The following is a 16,733-nucleotide window of genomic DNA, read 5'->3' as shown; positions in this document are numbered from 1 at the left end:
GCTGTGGTTTGGTAGTCTGAAAAGTGAGGCAACAGAGTTAGGGTACTGCAGTGGACTTTTCTTTATTGTTATCTTGCCTTGGGACCTATTTTTTCCACAGTCTAATAACACCCTAGAAGCAGTTTGTTCTCTTGAAAATGAAGAAATACAGGTTCTTGTTTGCTTGGCTGTCTGCTTAAAGACATTTTGGGACTGGCTAAATCTGTCTGTGGCTATTATGGTACTGGTAATGTCCAGATAAGAGGATAATTCGTGGAGAGTTTAAAATGAGTTGGCCTTGGCTGTCCCTTGGTAGTGAAAGAAGCTGGCAGTAGATTGATCTGTCTGGTAGCATCTTGTTCTCATTTTATTGCTTGCTTTGGGTTTCAGTTTAAAAAACAACACTGTCTTTACTTAGTTAAGCACCAGCTGAGGTGCTGCAAGAGCTGACCTTACTCATTTCAGTTTCATTTGCATTAGTAGCACCTGAGGGATAAAACCATTTTGCATCTCTTTCTCCTTGCCTGTTCTCAACTACATATTCCTCTTGGGTTATCAAAACATCCTGTACCTGGAGATGACTTTCTGGGGCTTTGGCTTCGTGTGCTGGCAGAGCTGATGAGCTCAAACAGACGGGTAAGAGGTCCGTCGTTCCCGTAAGCATCCTTATGACTGTCACCTAGAGGTAATGGGACTTGTACAGGCGTGTGCTCAGAGAGTAATAGGCCTCTTCACTGGAAATTTTCCCTTCATTTTTAAGGTGGAAGGAGTTTGTGAGCAGTCAGACACAAGCAAGCTGTGGTACTGAAAAGTACTCACAGTCTACAGGCTAGATCCTGGCTGAAGACTAGAACAGAGAATTTTAGTTTCAAGCAAAGATGGGTACCCAGGATTGCATGCAAGTAATAACTTAGAAAGATTCAGTTCAAAGAATGGAACCAGCTGTGCAGTCAGTTGTGTTTTAATTACATGTTACAGAACAGTGTTTGTGTTTTAAGGTATCGGTGTGAATTTTGAGCATGTATGTTTGAGATGTAAATGCTACAGCATTAGAAAGCAGATGTATGAGCTGCTGTTTTCACAGAACAAATTTTATTTACATAAAACTACCATCAAACAACTAACTGGCTGTTGTGAGGTGATCAGGACTGGTCTTGCCAAAGGATTTTGTGATGTGCCTTTATATTGTAATTGTGTCAAGTTTCTGAAGCATCTTGCTGTGCATGTGATTGAATGCTATAGTGAGAAGACAATACCCGCTTTATTTTCCTCTTCCTCACTCTTTTTCTTCCTAGTGATAATTTATAGACTTGATGGAGAGGGAGGTTAATGTTGCTGCCTTATTAATGGGAGCAGTGCTCCTGTAATTTGAGCCTAAATGCTTTTTCTTCACCCATGGTGAGACCAAAAACCTCGGAGAGATTCATCCAATGAAAACCTTTGGTCAGTTAATGTTTGCTAACATGAACTCATACTTTTCTTTAATCTGCTGCTGCGCTGAGTGTGTAGGGACGCAACTCTGTTCCTGCCTCCATTTCTCTCTAAGTCTGGTGGTTTCTCCCCCAGGGAAGCAAGCTCTGAAAAGTAGAGGAAAAGAGGCATTGATTACTATTCATTCGGAGTAGAAAAAAAAAATTATCAGTCTGCAGATATTTCAAAGTATTCATATTGAGCCTGAAAAAGCAAGTCTATTGTGAGAACAGACATAAGCTAATGTGTAGCTCAGGGTGCTGTGGCATGAAGGTATCCAGAACACAATCACAGAATCACCTGGGTCAGAAAGCCCTTGAAGCTCCTCCAGTCCAACCATGAACCTCACCCTGACCGTTTCCAACTCCCCCAGATCCCTCAGCGCTGGCTCAGCCCGACTCTTCAACCCCTCCAGGGATGGGGACTCCCCCCTGCCCTGGGCAGCCCATTCCAACGCCCAACAGCCCCTTCTGCAAAGAAATACTTCCTATTGTCCAGTCTAAAACAACTGAACTACTATTCATCTGCTCCATTTCCACTGTGTCTCTTTCTTCCTCTTGCATTTTGGCAGTGGGAAAGCAAATGATTTTTTTAACCTCCCTGGAAGAGAAATATCCCATGTCGTCCCTTCTCTTGTCCTACCATCCTGAAAAGCATGCCTCTTGTTAGGAGGAATGGAGTCCTATTTAATTTAAGATGTGCTTCTCCCCTGCTGCATAATGTTTATTAGGGCCTTAAGAAAGGCCAGTTTGGAGAGTGATGTCAAGATGTTCTTTACGTGTCTGATTTTCAAACCGAGGCATTACACCCTTTCGTCACTCACTGCTTACATCTTGCTTAGCAAGATCATAGTGATGAATAAGCTCTAAATAGAAGTATATATCTTAGCACATGTAATGTGACATAAGCTTCTCAGTGTTACATAAGTTGTAATACAGATTTTGTTAATTTTTTTTTCGTGCCCTCTCTGTTTACTTGATGGTGTTCTTTTTGGCTTGTGCTTTAATGATTGACAAGCTTAATCTCTCAAAAAGAAAAGAAGCGATGCTCTAAGTGGTGTCTCTAAAGCCTGAGCTGCATATCCACCCTGTTCAGAGCAAAATCACGCCCTGTCACCTGGGTCCTTTGGTGCAGTCCCTGTCCCGGTGTGCCAGCGCTGGGGAGCTCCCAGGCGTCCCGCAGCTGAGCTTTCAGCAGTGCAGCCTGGCGGAAAGCTGTGAGCACCCGCAGATCATCCATGTGATGGGTGCACAGCATCGGTCTGTCTTTGTGCAGTTGAGTGCTTACACCAAGGGTAAATGTAGAGCTTTTAAAAGACCTCTAGCCTATTTAGGAAAAAAAAAAAAATAACAACACTCTACATGGGTTATTAGTTTAATACAGAATACACTTGACTTGCTCTTTTTGTTCTCCTATGCGGAAAAATTTCTTGCTACTGCTTAATATGAACAAAAGCCTTTGAGCTACCAGCAACAGCTTACCCTCCTGCTACCACTGCTGCAGCAAGTCATTATAGAGACATTCAGTGTCCTCTAATTAAATTTATGAATTAAGTATTTCCTGACAGCATTTATATTTACATCTCTAGATGTTTGGGGATGCTGTCGAGTAATGCCAGAGCAATAGCAAAATGAAGGAAAAGGAAAACACTTCAGTTTCTGTAAGGGCCAGTAAAACATCTGAAATTCACTTCTACTGTATAATGCAAGCTTGTATCATGAGCCAGTGTAATGATAGGCTTAAAAGACACTTACCTGCCCAAGCCCTGTAACTAGAGGTATGTGTCTGTTAAAGAAGAGGGAGTCAGCTCAGGAGGAATATTTATTTCCAGATGATTTAAAGAGCATCTCGAGAGCAGATGAGCCTGAAAAAATGTCCTCAGGAAAGATCCCAGTGGAAAGGACTGGAGGTAGATGGGCCATCCTTTTACAGTGGTTTGAAGGATCTTGCTGCCAGTTTTGATAGAGGGGTAGCAAGGAACCTTTAATTATATTAACCTGAATTTTTGGGGTCCTTTGCTTTGTATATGAGCTAAGGCTGGAGTGTGAGACTTCCACCAGAGTAGCTGTGGTGCAGAAGCTGCTGTAGACCTGAACTTGCAGCAAATGCGACAAGCTTGAAATCCTGCTGTCGTTCAGGAGCCAAACAGTGAACCAGAGCCCTGAGCTCCTGTGATGTTTAAGTGCCTCTGAAACTTTCATGCAAAAGGATGCAGCTCTAAATGATACCTTATCAAAAGCAAGCTATTGTAATGTAGTAAATAGCAGTTATCAAATGAGATAAATACCAGTTATCAACTGTCTATGCAGTTGATTTACTGAGCCCGTTAACAGAGAAGGATACTTAGTTCTTTCTCTAGCTTAGATGCAATGAACAGGTGAGGAGTCCTCTGCATCCAACTCTATGAGGTCTTGCCAGTGCCTGTTGTATTTGATGAGTTCCTGGGGTCAGCAGTTTGAGCTGTTGAGTCTGGGTTATGGCTTGCTTGGAGTGAAGCATTCAGTGATCCTGGTCCATAATCTGTGTAAAAAGTCACCGTCCAGTTTCAGATTGTCTGCTTTGAAATTCCTTCACCTTCTGATGTCAGTGCAGGTAGTATTTACATAGTAACCAGCAGGCATCTTCTTACATAGATGATAACCTTATGTTTGTCTATATGAAAGCTTCTTTGCCATCCCCAAAAACATCACAGCAAACTGATGGGAGATAATTCTTGCCTGCGACCCTTTGTGGAAGCAAGCAGAGATGCAGTTTATTGCAGATAATCAGCAAATCTGAGCTAAGCTGACAAGGTTTTCTCCTTGACTTTATTTGCTGACACCACTGTTCGTGTTTGTGGGTTTCTTTGCTAGCTAGCATTCTCCTCTCAGCCAAACTTGGCCCTCCCATCTGCTGTAGTTACCAGTTTTCAGTTACTTTTTTGTTAGTCACTGCTCTTCCCTGTTCGCTGGGACCTGTGCGGATGCTAACTGCAAATTCTGCTCTTGGCTTGGTTTTTATAAAAATAAATTTCATCAAGGAAAATACTTGCTTCTAACACAGGTAAATGCATGGTGCACAAACATCCCTATGGACAACTGGCTTTATGTCCATGTACAGAACGCACTTCATCTTTTCCTACCCCCTCTGCTAAAAGTTTGTGGTGTATTTCAGTTTTGACAGAGCTCTGCTTGCTGTTATCTTTTTGTACTGTTAACTCTATGCTTGTCTCCACAGGGCTCATTTGGCAGATACTACTAAAATTCTGTGGTTGCTGTATGTCATCTTTTATTCTGGTTTCTAGGAACCCAGCAGGTGTTTCTTCCAGCTACTAATATCTATGATACTTGTGTCTTTATTCTAATTATGGTTTGGGTTTTTTGGTGTAACCAAGCATTCCCTCATTTTCTTCCCTTTTCTAACCCTCTCCCCTTCCACCAGGATTTCTGGCAGGTACAAAGCAGGCAGCATGTGCTTTGATTAGTTCGTGCTTCAGACCTCATAATATGCACTTTTCATGTGAAAGGAACAGTGTATGCTCATGCCTTTTCCCTGCTCCTTTAATAAGTTATCCTGAATCCTCTCCTTGATCTTCAGCCTACAGGATTTATTTCAGAATACTTGAATTGGGCTTAAGAGTACAGTCCTCAGGGTAACCCTTACTAAATGGCTTTATTCATGGGAACATCTTTGAGCAAAGCTCAAATGTGTATCTCCCTGTCCTTCTATTTTCACCGTGTCTTCTGTGGCATCTGACTTATTTTGCAGCTTGATGAGACTGTGATAGAGTTGACTGTTAGAAAATGGTGTTTTCAGCTTAAGGCCACAAAGTTAGTTTTATTCTGTGGGAAAGGACAGGCCTGTTTCTGGCCAAACGCTGTGGGGAAACATCATGTATTTGAATGTGTGTAAGTTTGGTGAAAAATTTATTTTTGCAAACTTCCTAGAGTTTTTCAAGTTACGGGACTGTGTAGGGCAAACTATATTAAAGAACATCTTAGGAAGAAGCTATTTAGATTCTGTAGTTCGTAAGATGGTTTCTAGGAAAAGGAACTAGAAGACAGAGGAAAGCTCATTTGGCATTAGTAAGTAAAGAGAGAAATGTACTCTAAACATTTCCAGTTTGCCCTGTAGCTTGTGACCTTAATGAAATCCATAGGGGAAGTTTGCAAAAAAATAAGCAACTTGGTGACAAAGTGCCCTTAGTGGGTGTATGCAGGCTTTTAATCAAATAGTGGTTTATGGGATCGGTTTTGGCTTTAATTTCTTTGATAGTTTTGCTGGCATTAGATTAATGCTTAATACTTAAGGGATAGGAAACTGAGCTCTGCAGACTCTGTCCTTGGGTAACATGGAGTTAGTAGGGAGGAGGGGAGAGGGGAGGAGGATGGATTGAGCAGGATGGGATGGAATGCTTTAGGAGGTGCTTGACCTCCCTGACTACAGAAGGAAAGGAAGGTCTGGGTGGGAGAAGCAGGTGAAGAAGATAGGAGTGAGAGAGTCGAAGATCATGGCAAGATTTTTACTTGTGTCTTAATTCAGTTCCTTAAACTATTTAATGGTTTAAGGAACTGAATTTTATGATCATAATGACAATCTCTAATTACATGATTACGTGTGGTTTTTCCCCAAGCACCTTTCTCATTCAATGCGTGATTAGTACTGAGTATATGACCCCAACCTCATCATCTGAGCCAATGCTTAATACTTGTTTTCCATACAGAATTATTATTTTCCTCGTGTACTTTCACACTGAGTTTTTATCTGAGAAAATGAGCAGTGTGCATTATCAACATAATGAGTTCATCTTGGTAATGTGGGCTGAGGTGAGGGAAAGCACTATCCCGATTTCCATCTGGAAACCTAAACAGCCATTTAAATTCAAAGGTGTCAGAAGTCAACTCATTTTAGTAGTATGATTTGGGTCATCAAGGACCTCATTTCAATCCTCCCCCATCAAATTTCCATGACAAATGCCTCTATGGTCCTACAGATTGTGATTTCATTACCTTACAGAGGACTGAGCACAGCAGAGGGGAGCAGAAGTGTACACTGTCCCTTTTCCGAGCACTTCCTATTTGCTTTTTCAGCAGGGGTTTCTCCCTTGCATGAGTGGGTCTGCTGCCTGCGAAGGGTCGGGAAAGTCTGTGTCTTTTTTTTTTTCTTGGTCATACAGAATGCTGGCCTTGCGTTTCAGGTGCCGTTTGTTTTAAAGGTGATGAATATTTACAGCCTTGCTGGAAGGAGGGAATGTGGATTTCTCTTTCCAGTCTCAGGAGACCACCTGTAGTAATGATTGCTGCCTAATGTTTGATTCTCTGTGTAAGTCCAAATTCACATTCAGAGAACAACTTCATCCATGACCAGCTCTGTATTTTTGTTCTCCGAGTATATATACAGATAACCCCAAACCAGAGATTAAAACCCCCTCTTTATTAAAATATAATCTTGGAATGTCTTAAAGTGCAGTATTTATCTGCCAAGAGTAAATGTTAAATATTTTCCTATGCTGACAGTCACCACAATTTGCTGTGCAGAATCTCTTTGCGCTTGCCTGTGTTAGTATGTAGACTTCATAATAAATTATCTAGAGCCACTAGGAATGGTACTGTGGACTCTTCCACTGCAAGAAGAGGTTTATGAGTCTCAGAAAGTCCTTGTGCTGTTTCCATCACAACCTTAAACACTTTTTTCTTCTTTAGTGATATATAAAAAAATCCCAGCTGATGTGTCTAAAATAACATATTTTGCATCCACATTATAAAGCTAGCTTTAAAAACTCCAAATCCCTTAGTTCTGCCCCAAGTCCTTTTTTGTCCTTGTTTCATAGTGTAGAGGGACATCCCCTACCTCTTTTTCCCTAAAGGGCTTTTGAACATCTGGGCTGAAAGGCTTGACTTTAAAATCTGGTTCTGAAAGCCTTTTTATTTCTTTATTTCAGTTGTCTTTAATGTAGGTAGTGAGGTGCCAACATGAGTTGTCATGAAATTTCTATTTACATGGCTTTGGTTCTTTAAAGTTTATATCTTCTAAAAAATGAGCAAAAAATTTAACATCTTCATTCCAGAGCCTCCAGTTCAGCATTTTGATGCAGACATAGTTCAAAGCATTAATATTTTTAATTACCATAGCAGGCTGCATTGCCTGCGGTTTTCACTGGCATTTCTTAAGGGTTTTCCTTTATCTGTCTTGTGTTATAGACCAATACAGAGCATCTGCTGCCAATGCATTAGTTAGTGAGTGTCTTGGTATATATTTCCCCAGATTTTCAACAACCCTGCTCGGGAAGGAGCTGTAGGGACTGTGCCAGCACGATGCTGTCCTGCAGGCTCCGCTGGACCAGGCAAACAGGAGCTGCGCTGCTGCACAGTGAAAAGTTGCATAGTGCTAACCAGATGGCAGATGCTAGCTAATATTTTTAAAGATGTCCAACTATACATGTGGTAGGTGCTAAAGAGTGTTTAAAAGACCTTAATTAAATGGATTGTCCAATAAATTTTATTTTTAAAAAACCTTTTCCCATTGTTAGAAGGATTCCTAATACTTTTCTATTTATAGGGCTGCTGTCTAATGATTTAAGCCCAAGGTATTGAGCCATGTGCAAGCAGGATTAACAGTGCATTGTGTCTATGCACACTGCTTAATATTAGTGCTTGTGCACATAACGTGGGGTTCTTTTGTTAGAGAGATTTCATTTGTAAAGAGACAAAAATTGCAATAACATGGAGGGACATAAAGCCAGAAAAAAAATCAGACAAAAAGGAAACAAATTGTCCATATTAGGCCAACTCGTAACACAGATTTTTTGGAAACGCCTGCCATGGAAAGGAGAGTATTTCTTTTTATCACTAAACATACAGCATTTAAACTTTTTTTCCTATATGCCCTGAGCTAACCATAAAAGAAATATGTTCATAGATGTCTTTTAAATGGTTGGTGTAACCGAAGGTGGTCAGTTGGGACTGAAAGAGAATTGCTTTGCAGCAAGGTGACTTCACTGAAACATTCACGGTTTTGTATTTGCTTACACAGTATTGATAACCTTAAAGTATTTCTTTTAAAAAGGAACAAACTGAGTAATGATATTTGTAAATAGAAGATGGTTATGCTTCATCTAAAATTCCTTACTAATTTACAAAATTACTTTCTGGTTCTGGATAATACTCATTATCTTGCATGCACTTTGATATTTATTTTGTTGTCATTTTGGAAGGCATAAGGCACCGTCAAGGGGTCACGTAGAGCTAATAACCCATGAAGCTTTGGTTCATATCAGTGCAAAGGTGATGTTGAGATATAAGTTCTGTGAATAAATGGGCTGAAAGTGTGTTTTCTCCTCTAGATTGAAACACAAACTGTCAACTTTAAGTGACTTAATAAGAATGTGTTCTTTCCAAAGTGGCAAATTAAATGCTGCTCATTAAGTAGTTTCTGAAATGCAAAATGAAGTGGAGCCGCAAGGATTTAGCTGACAAGGCTTTTCTAAATGTGTGTTGGTGTGCAAACACCAGCACCTCACCTTGTGTCTGCCTCTGCCTTTGCAGAGAAGGTATCCCTTAATTTGCAAGAATACAGCTTTTTTTTTTTTTTTCCCCAGATTTGCATAATTAAGGTATTAACATGTTTCACTCTTTACTCAGCTGTGGGAAAACAATTTTTAAATCCAAAGTAAAAGTAGTATTTGGCAAGGAATGGAAGGAACCAGTGGGTTGGGTTTTTTTCCCCACAAAACCCCTTTGTTACATGGGAGCTGTCCTTGGCTCAGGGGAGGCTCCAGCAGTAGATCAGTTTTGGGGTAGAACATGTGAAGCTTGTGCTATGTCTTTGGGTGTTTTGCTTGCTTGCAGCCAGCTCAGAACACAGGTTTGGGGAGTTGCCTGCATATGGCATTTTCTACAGCACACAGGTTTGGGGGAGGTTGGTCGCTGTTATTGATACGTTCAGCCCATGTTCTGGTGCTGTTTGTTGGGCTTGGGCAAGCCTGAGTCAGGAAGGTCAAACCAAGCTTTGTAGTTTGAAATGCAATTACTTTTTTTTTTTTTTTTTTTTAAATCTGTTGTCAGTGCCTGGTATTGTAAAATAATCTGCCTGAATTGCCTGTAAAACCTTTTATTCCACTGAGACTGACTGGTGGCTTTTCACTGAAGTTACACAGCCATGCTTGTGCTGTGTATATTTGGATTTCTTTTTCTTTTTCCATGTTAATTTGGATGTTTGCTCGTTTGTGTGCTTGTTTAATACAAATCTACTGCTTGATTTAAAAATACATCAGAATTGTAAACTGTTTCCTGTGGCTTGCTCCCTTGTGAATGATCAGTTTTGAATGTTTTTTGGGTGTGCTGAATGATCTTCCCTAATTATTCTGGTTTTGGGAATGGATTTAACATAGAAAAAAAATCTTAAATGGAAGACATTTGACTGGTTTAGCTGTGTGCTTTGAGAATTAGCTAGTGTTCAGGTACAAAAGGGTGTGAAATGTGGAAGTTGTCCTGAGATTGTGTGAATAACTGATCTGTGAAGATGACATGTTTCTAAAAGAGGATGGAGGCTTGGAAAAGAATTTTTTTCCTACATTTTCTGATGCCATACATTACCTTTCTGGCTAGAAGAAATGGTAGAATATTCTGGAAGGAAATTAGAATGTGGAAAAGAAGCTTGACGTCTACAGACAGTGGTTTTAGGTGCTCATGAGGACTGACTGGATTTCTCCACCTTGAACGCTGAGGGATCACAATGGTCCATTATGTGCTTTGGGTAGATTGATTTGGTTTTCTGATTTTTTTAATTTTTTTTTTTCTGGGATTTATAATTCTGTAGAATATAGTGTTTTATGGTGGGGAACAACTCCTGAGAAAGAGGTTTTCAGCCTTACCTGTAGTGGGACGAGCTTCCCACGTACTTTGGAAAGCAATCACACGTGCAGCTTCTCAGTGAGCCAAAAGAAAATATATGGGGGAGTTGCAAATTTTAAAAAAAAAATCTGTCCTCCTAGTGTTGTGAAACTGAAAATCATATTGTACAGGTCAGTTGTTATTTTCTCCTGTTAAGATCAGTGGGAGAAATTCCCTTTCCTATTAGCTGCAGGCAGGCTGAGCACCATAGTCACTGTGTATGCTGCCCTTCCCAAGGTTTCTGACAAGTAGATGCTTGTTTAAAATAAATAAAAATGTTTACTTTGTTTGCTCAAAATAAGATGCAAATGAATAAATGCTTCTCCCTCCCATCTGTCTACACCTTTGTAATTCAGAGAGCAACTAGCTTAATATTTTTTTTTATTGTTAGTCTGTGGATGTGGTTTTCTGTTTATGAGGAATATTTTGAGCTGTTTGCTGACTATGAATTTTAAGTGCAGAAAAGCAACCCATAAAAAAAAACCAAACTGAACTCTGGAACTTTTTCATGGGGTCCTTCAAGCAGGTGAAGTAGGATGCTAATAGCTAGTTTATGATAAACGCTGCTAAAGCCAGGCAGTCGGAGGAAGAGGCAATAAATCACACAAGCAGGTGAGATGCTGCTGGTAGCGCCGCTGACAGCAATCACAGAAAACTGTTTTCTCCTCAAATCTTCCCTTCAGTTTAAAGTAAAACCAGACCTTGTTTGTCTGTCCTTAACATAAGCATCAGCGTAATTTTGCTTCAGATAAGTCTCGATGGGAAAGGAAGCAAAAACATTTTGTTCAGTAAATGATGCTTAAACCTGGTTTCCTGTAAGCATAAGTAGCAGCTATCTTGCATGTAGTGAATGCCATTAGCATGTTGTCTACTGTTAGTGATTTGCCTCTTATTAAATTCCTGATGCTCTACAGATGGTAAAGGCAGAACTACTGAGAAGAGTTTTATTTGATCAATAGAGCTGAACTTTTTTTCCCCTGGAATCTGTATTTTTTAGTGATCTATATGGTTATTTTTGTCTCTCTTCTTGTGGTTTCCAAGCCAGATACGGGTTAAATTTTCATCTAAATTATTAGCTGAGCTCATCCCCACTCTGCAGTCACATACAATGGTGAGTTCTCTCTCAAAAAAACCAAAACCTGAGGTGGATGAGAGACATCAGCTGCAGACAGTGGGTCTGACCTGGAGAGGCTATGTCCTAACTCTTGCTGGGGTGTCTACTTAGGCTTCTTAGCCGTGCCCGGTCAAAGCAACAGCTCAGTTGCTTCAAAACTTTCTTGCTCTTCACAAGTCTAACTGTTCAGCTTGATGTTATGTTTTGCCTGCCTATTTTACTGTCGGTTAACAAGTTTTCTTTCCTTTATCTTGTATATGATGGGATCTCCGCTAGACAGAGGTAACGGTGGGGGACAGTTGTGTAGCTGGACCCTCGTGTGGTGGTGTTTGTTGGTGGTTTTTCCTAAAACCGTTCCTAAATTCAGCCTTGCTTTCACCATGCTTCTGTGCTTGCATGACTTGGTTTCTGTGGAATAACCTCATCCACGCCTACTTTTCTTTTGTATGAATTTCATTTTCCTCTGTGTGTGTGTGTGTGTGTGTGTTCTGCTGTGTTCTTAAAACAGATCACCAGTGTGGATTTCAGTGTGCACCTCCTAACAGTTTTTATGGATCCTTTTCAGTCTTTGAAGCTTCAGTAGATCAAAGGCACTTGGATTTTTAGTTCAGTAAGAGCGATTATCTGACAAAACACATTATTTTTTTTTTGTATTTGCGGTATTTTCTGTTAAAACAAGGTGTAAAACAAACAAAAAAAAGGAGTAAGAGAGAGATTGGGATTGGTATCAGTCCTGGGTCTCTTAGTGAGGTTGTTAAACACACTCCTGAATTGTATGCTGCTTATAACTACATGTTTTTTGGTAACGTAGATCATACTTTATATCCATGTGAAATGGTTCTTGGCTACTGCTACAACAGAGTATAACTAAAACACTATTAGTGAAATATAATAATTTTCTTTTTGAATCCTGTATTAAAAAACCTGACTTTTGTAATACTAATCTTTCAAAGAATCAGTCAATTTTAAGCAAAATGGACATAGCCTAGCTAAAATACAGAGAAATAAAACTAAAACAAACCATATTGTGTGATTCCTTATCCCCTATTTGAGATGGGGAAGCACTGATCTTTGCAAAGCATTTCTGACAGATTTGAAGGCTGGAAAAGGTCTGCTGAATATGAATGAGATAGTAGGGGTGTGTGTACGTGGAGTGGCTTGTTGGTGGTAAGGATACACATAAAGCCTTCCATTTCTCTATTTAATCTATTGCTTTATATTCTCTTTTTGGGATGTGGGCTGGATGAATAAATAGAAATTATCCCAGGAGCGAGAGAAATTTGCCGATGAGGACAGCATATTTTATGCCCTTGGAGAATGTGGACTCATTTCTTTTTCCGACTACATCTTCCTCACTACAGTCCTTTCCAGTAAGTACAGTGGGTTTTTTTTTCTCTGCAGTTACTGCTTTTTAAGTTTTGAAGGTTAACAAGTTTGCTATTGTTGTCTACATAGATTTCCCTAAAAGGAATTCTTGATTGCTTGAAACTTGAGCTGAGTGAATAATTGCTATTGCTTTGTCTGGTTTAGTCTTAGCTTCAAGTGGTTCAGAAAGATAAGCAGATCGATGATTTCTTTCTCATTTTAAAATGTGGCAAATTTTTTTAAAATGAGTCATTTAACCTGCTGTTCAAAACTGTAAACGGAGATGTGTTCTTGAGTTGTGTTCATATGATATTTGTGTGGTTGGATGAATACTGCTTTCCAGATCTTCACTGGTTAGAAGACTCTTCAAACTTTTCTCCAGCTGTATTTTCCCTTGGGTAAGATCAGGCTTGTGCATGATGTAATCCAATGAGGAGAGAAGTTAAGCTGTTTACATTTCAACAAGTATCATTAGATACCTTCTGTCTTTTCACCCTGCTGTGCTTGACTTATATTTGTGATATTTTTGTGATCTGCTAATCTGTTCCAGTGAAGTCTTCTGTACTTGAAGTGCTGGCACTTGAAAATTGACATTGTTGGCAAGAAGCAGTGAAACTGAAGCCTTTGGTAATGTCAAACAGCACTTCTAGCCTTTCTTCATGGGGAAAGCAAGCTCAAAACCTTCTTTGCAGAGCTTCTTTAGCCCCTTGGAAGGTGCCGTATCACAAAAGAGAAGTCAACAGAGATTCCAGTTATTTTTCAGCCCCATTAGAAAATGTGGAATAATGGGGAATATACCACTGTCCAAATGAACTGAGACATTTTATTTTCAGACATTAAAAAAAAAAAAAAAAAAAAAAAAAAAAAAAGGCATAACGTGGCCATCTAATCCTGTAGGTACCTCCTCCATCATGACCCATTATAGGAATTAAAAGGCTGAACATTCCTGGTTTACTGTAGTCCCCCACTGCTACCTGCTTTGTGCTTCAGGGAGCCAGCTGGGTAATTCACTGATGTTCTGTAAAAGCATTACAGGTGCTTTATTTTTTTTCCCCATGTTCTCGCATGCTATAATACAGATAAATAAGCGAGGCAGCTTTTCTGTTACTGCACATGCATTTTGGAGGATCAATTACAGGGGGAAGCAAGGTTCAAGGTCTTGTTTGTTGTCAAATGGACGTGGTGGGGGAAGATCTGTTTGTGACCTTCAATGTTGTGGAAACAAACTCTGAGAGATAAAGCTAGTTCAATCCAGGGAATTTGTTTTATGATTTTAATACCCTTTTTTGTTTGACTGAGTCTCAGAATTGACTCTTAAGACTTTTGCTGTTCCTTTCTTTCATGAGTCTAGCCTGTGCTGAAATTACCTAAGGTATTTTCACTTGTGTATGGAGGGCTTTTAATTGGAGTCTCCACAGATGACAGTGAACTCGCAAACCTATAGTATCACATTACTGAATGTGGTTTAGAAGACGCTCATGCCATTAGCTTTATGGCTGTGCTGGTGGTGAACAACCCCCTAATCAAGTACACAGGGCACAGAATTAATTTCATGTACTTACATGGGCAACAAGAAGAGAAATTGTTCTTGCTTTGGTTTGATTCCTTTGTTGTGAAAATAAAAGGGACCACCTTGTGTTAGAGTAGCAGCCAGCCTTAATTTGGAGGGTTAGTGAGGGAACAATGAGGTTTTTTCTTGTTCTCAGGCTAGTAAACTGTGTTTGCAGTTACTGGGGAATCAGACTAACAAGAGGAGACAGAGTTTGGTGTTTTGTGCTTTGAGGAATGTTTTGAGGGGTGGGCAAGGTGGGAGCTTTCAAAAAAGAGGGGGGAGGGAAGAAAAGAGAAAGGGGGGTGAAAAAGTGTTTTGGGACTTTTAGGCTGACTTGTAGGTATTTTGGGAGTTTGCTGAGTGGACATTGAAGATGAAGAAATGTCTCTGGAGCTACCTTCAAACAGTGATTCCCCAGAGGAAGAGTTTTGTTTTTATTTTTAAAGCATTTGCTTTTATAAAAATAAAATTCCCAAACAAAGCTTGCCTTGTGGCTACATAGAAAATTGACTGCTATGCCACTCTGTTTTACTCTCCTACTAGTGAATATTACCTTGCAGGAATCCAGTAGTTCCTGATTATTTTCTTTTCCTGGGAAATAAATAAAGTAGAATGAGGAAAGTACATCTTCAGCTTCACAGTTCAATATTGGTTTTCTCACTGTGTTGTTTAAATAACCCAAACATTAAGCATGTATGTGGACAAAAGGACTGTAGATTGCCAGATAGCTAAAAGCCACTAAATATTGAGAAGGGAAGGTGGTGTGTTGAACATTAAAGCAGGACAATCAGAAAGGGAGTGTGGGAATGGGGCTGGGGCTGGGATGCAGGAGGGAGAGGTGCTACTCTGCTGTTGTCAGAAGTGATGTGGAGGGATCAGTCATAGTCTGGTCTGGTTTATTGAACTCAAAACTGATCAATGATAACCTCTAAAACCAAGAAACCTGAAAGGGCATTGTATTATCATGCTCTTCAGGAGAGTTACACACAACAAGTCTGCTAAGACTGCTCCTGCCAATCTCCCTGGCTCTACCAAAAGCATGGCCAGGCTTTGAGAGTGCTTCCCAAAGCTTTTCATTTAATTTGTCTTTGCAGCTTCAGCTGAAGCTCACTTCAGTTGTATCTTCTGAAACATGGACCGTGTGGCAGCTGCCAGGGAAGGAGAGGAGGAGAGAGGGCTGGAGGCTTCATCTGTATGTTGCTCACAGACTGCTGTTTGCATATGGCACAGAAAGTGAAGTCTGTCACCATATTTTATTTACAAGTGGTTTTTCTCTCTAGCACTGTCTGTTCTTGTCGGTTGCTGTATTTCTGTGAAAAAGTATTTTCAAAGAGACTAATAAAATAGCATTTAACTGATTCAGAAAGTCAGCCTTCTATTAAAGGCCATGAGGGCTGAGTGGCCTTGAGGATACCCCACAGTTTTGGTTGCTTCAGCCGCTCCCTGTGTTTTGGGGCAGAGGTAGAAAGATGAGAAAAATATTAAATAAGTAAAATGCCGATGGAATTTCCCCTGGGTCCTTCAGATGTCATAGTAAAGCAAAGAGATCACTTCCCTGACCAAAGAGTTTTTTGCCTTTGGACTTGCATAGCAGATGGAGGAAGGAGAGAAAGAGCTTTTCCATCATCAGCAACTGCAATTTCTGAGCGAACGTGGCGCGTTGTCCGGGCACACTAATGCCTACTTGATTAACAGGTACTGAAGGAAGCTGGGCATTGGAAGAATAAGTCAGTGTGGTTTCTGTAATTGGACTGTTGCTGTGTCTGGATTTACTCTTCCTGGAAGGAGAGTTAAATAGCATAAGCACAAGCCAAAGTAATTACTTTCTTGCCAGGGCTCTTGTAGCAGACCTGCTGCAGCTCCCTTCTCCTGTGGGTTCTTTCTAGAGCGCAGCGTGCTGCCATCCTTTATGGGTACTAGCCTGCAGGAAACCTCCTACTTGGAATAGATTAGCTTTTTTTTTTTTCTTTTTTTCCTTTGTTTCCCCTGTGTAAAATATAAATCCCAGGCCATCTAGCTCTGGAAATTTTTTTTTTTTTTGGCTGGGTATTGAGCGCTGTGTAGGTCCCTGTGATGGAGATGGTGTGGAATTCTCTCCCGCAGTGCTTCACACAGGCAGTGTGATTTCCAGGGTCTGCAGTGTGGCTGTTTTGAATATGTATTGCTGGCTGACACGAATGTCTCCAGCTTCCTTCCCTGCCACGACTGAGATCTGTTGTCTTACCAGTGGTGTTTTAATCCTGCAAAGCAGTATGAAGTGCCATAGGGCTTATTCCTACAAGAAAATGAAAGGCTGCTTTCACTTTATAGGAATATTTTGGTCCTGTTCATGTTAATTTTACTTTACTCTAAACTTCCAAGACCCTCCATTTACCTACATACA

At 40.3% G+C, this 16,733-nt stretch overlaps 1 protein-coding gene across 5 annotated transcripts in view; it reads left to right on the top strand.

The window, feature by feature from the left end:
• Positions 1–16,733, top strand: part of MICU1 (mitochondrial calcium uptake 1) — a 109,450-nt gene that overhangs the window by 45,376 nt on the left and 47,341 nt on the right. Inside the window, exons 6-8 of one of the 5 annotated variants that reach the window (XM_026851938.1) lie at positions 4,870–4,881; positions 11,710–11,715; positions 12,689–12,803. In XM_026851938.1, the coding sequence (XP_026707739.1) occupies positions 4,870–4,881; positions 11,710–11,715; positions 12,689–12,803 (133 nt within the window). Of the gene's footprint in view, positions 1–4,869; positions 4,882–11,364; positions 11,431–11,709; positions 11,716–12,688; positions 12,804–16,733 lie in introns of all 5 variants that reach the window. The other 4 variants (XM_026851940.1, XM_026851937.1, XM_026851939.1 and 1 more) reach the window with 4 other exon arrangements.

The sequence above is a fragment of the Athene cunicularia genome (genome assembly GCF_003259725.1).
Source record: "Athene cunicularia isolate RWA chromosome 6 unlocalized genomic scaffold, athCun1 chr6_part2, whole genome shotgun sequence".
Taxonomy (NCBI): Eukaryota; Metazoa; Chordata; class Aves; order Strigiformes; family Strigidae; genus Athene; species Athene cunicularia.
Note: the sequence above shows the minus strand (reverse complement) of the source record. Positions and strands in the feature narration are given on the sequence as shown.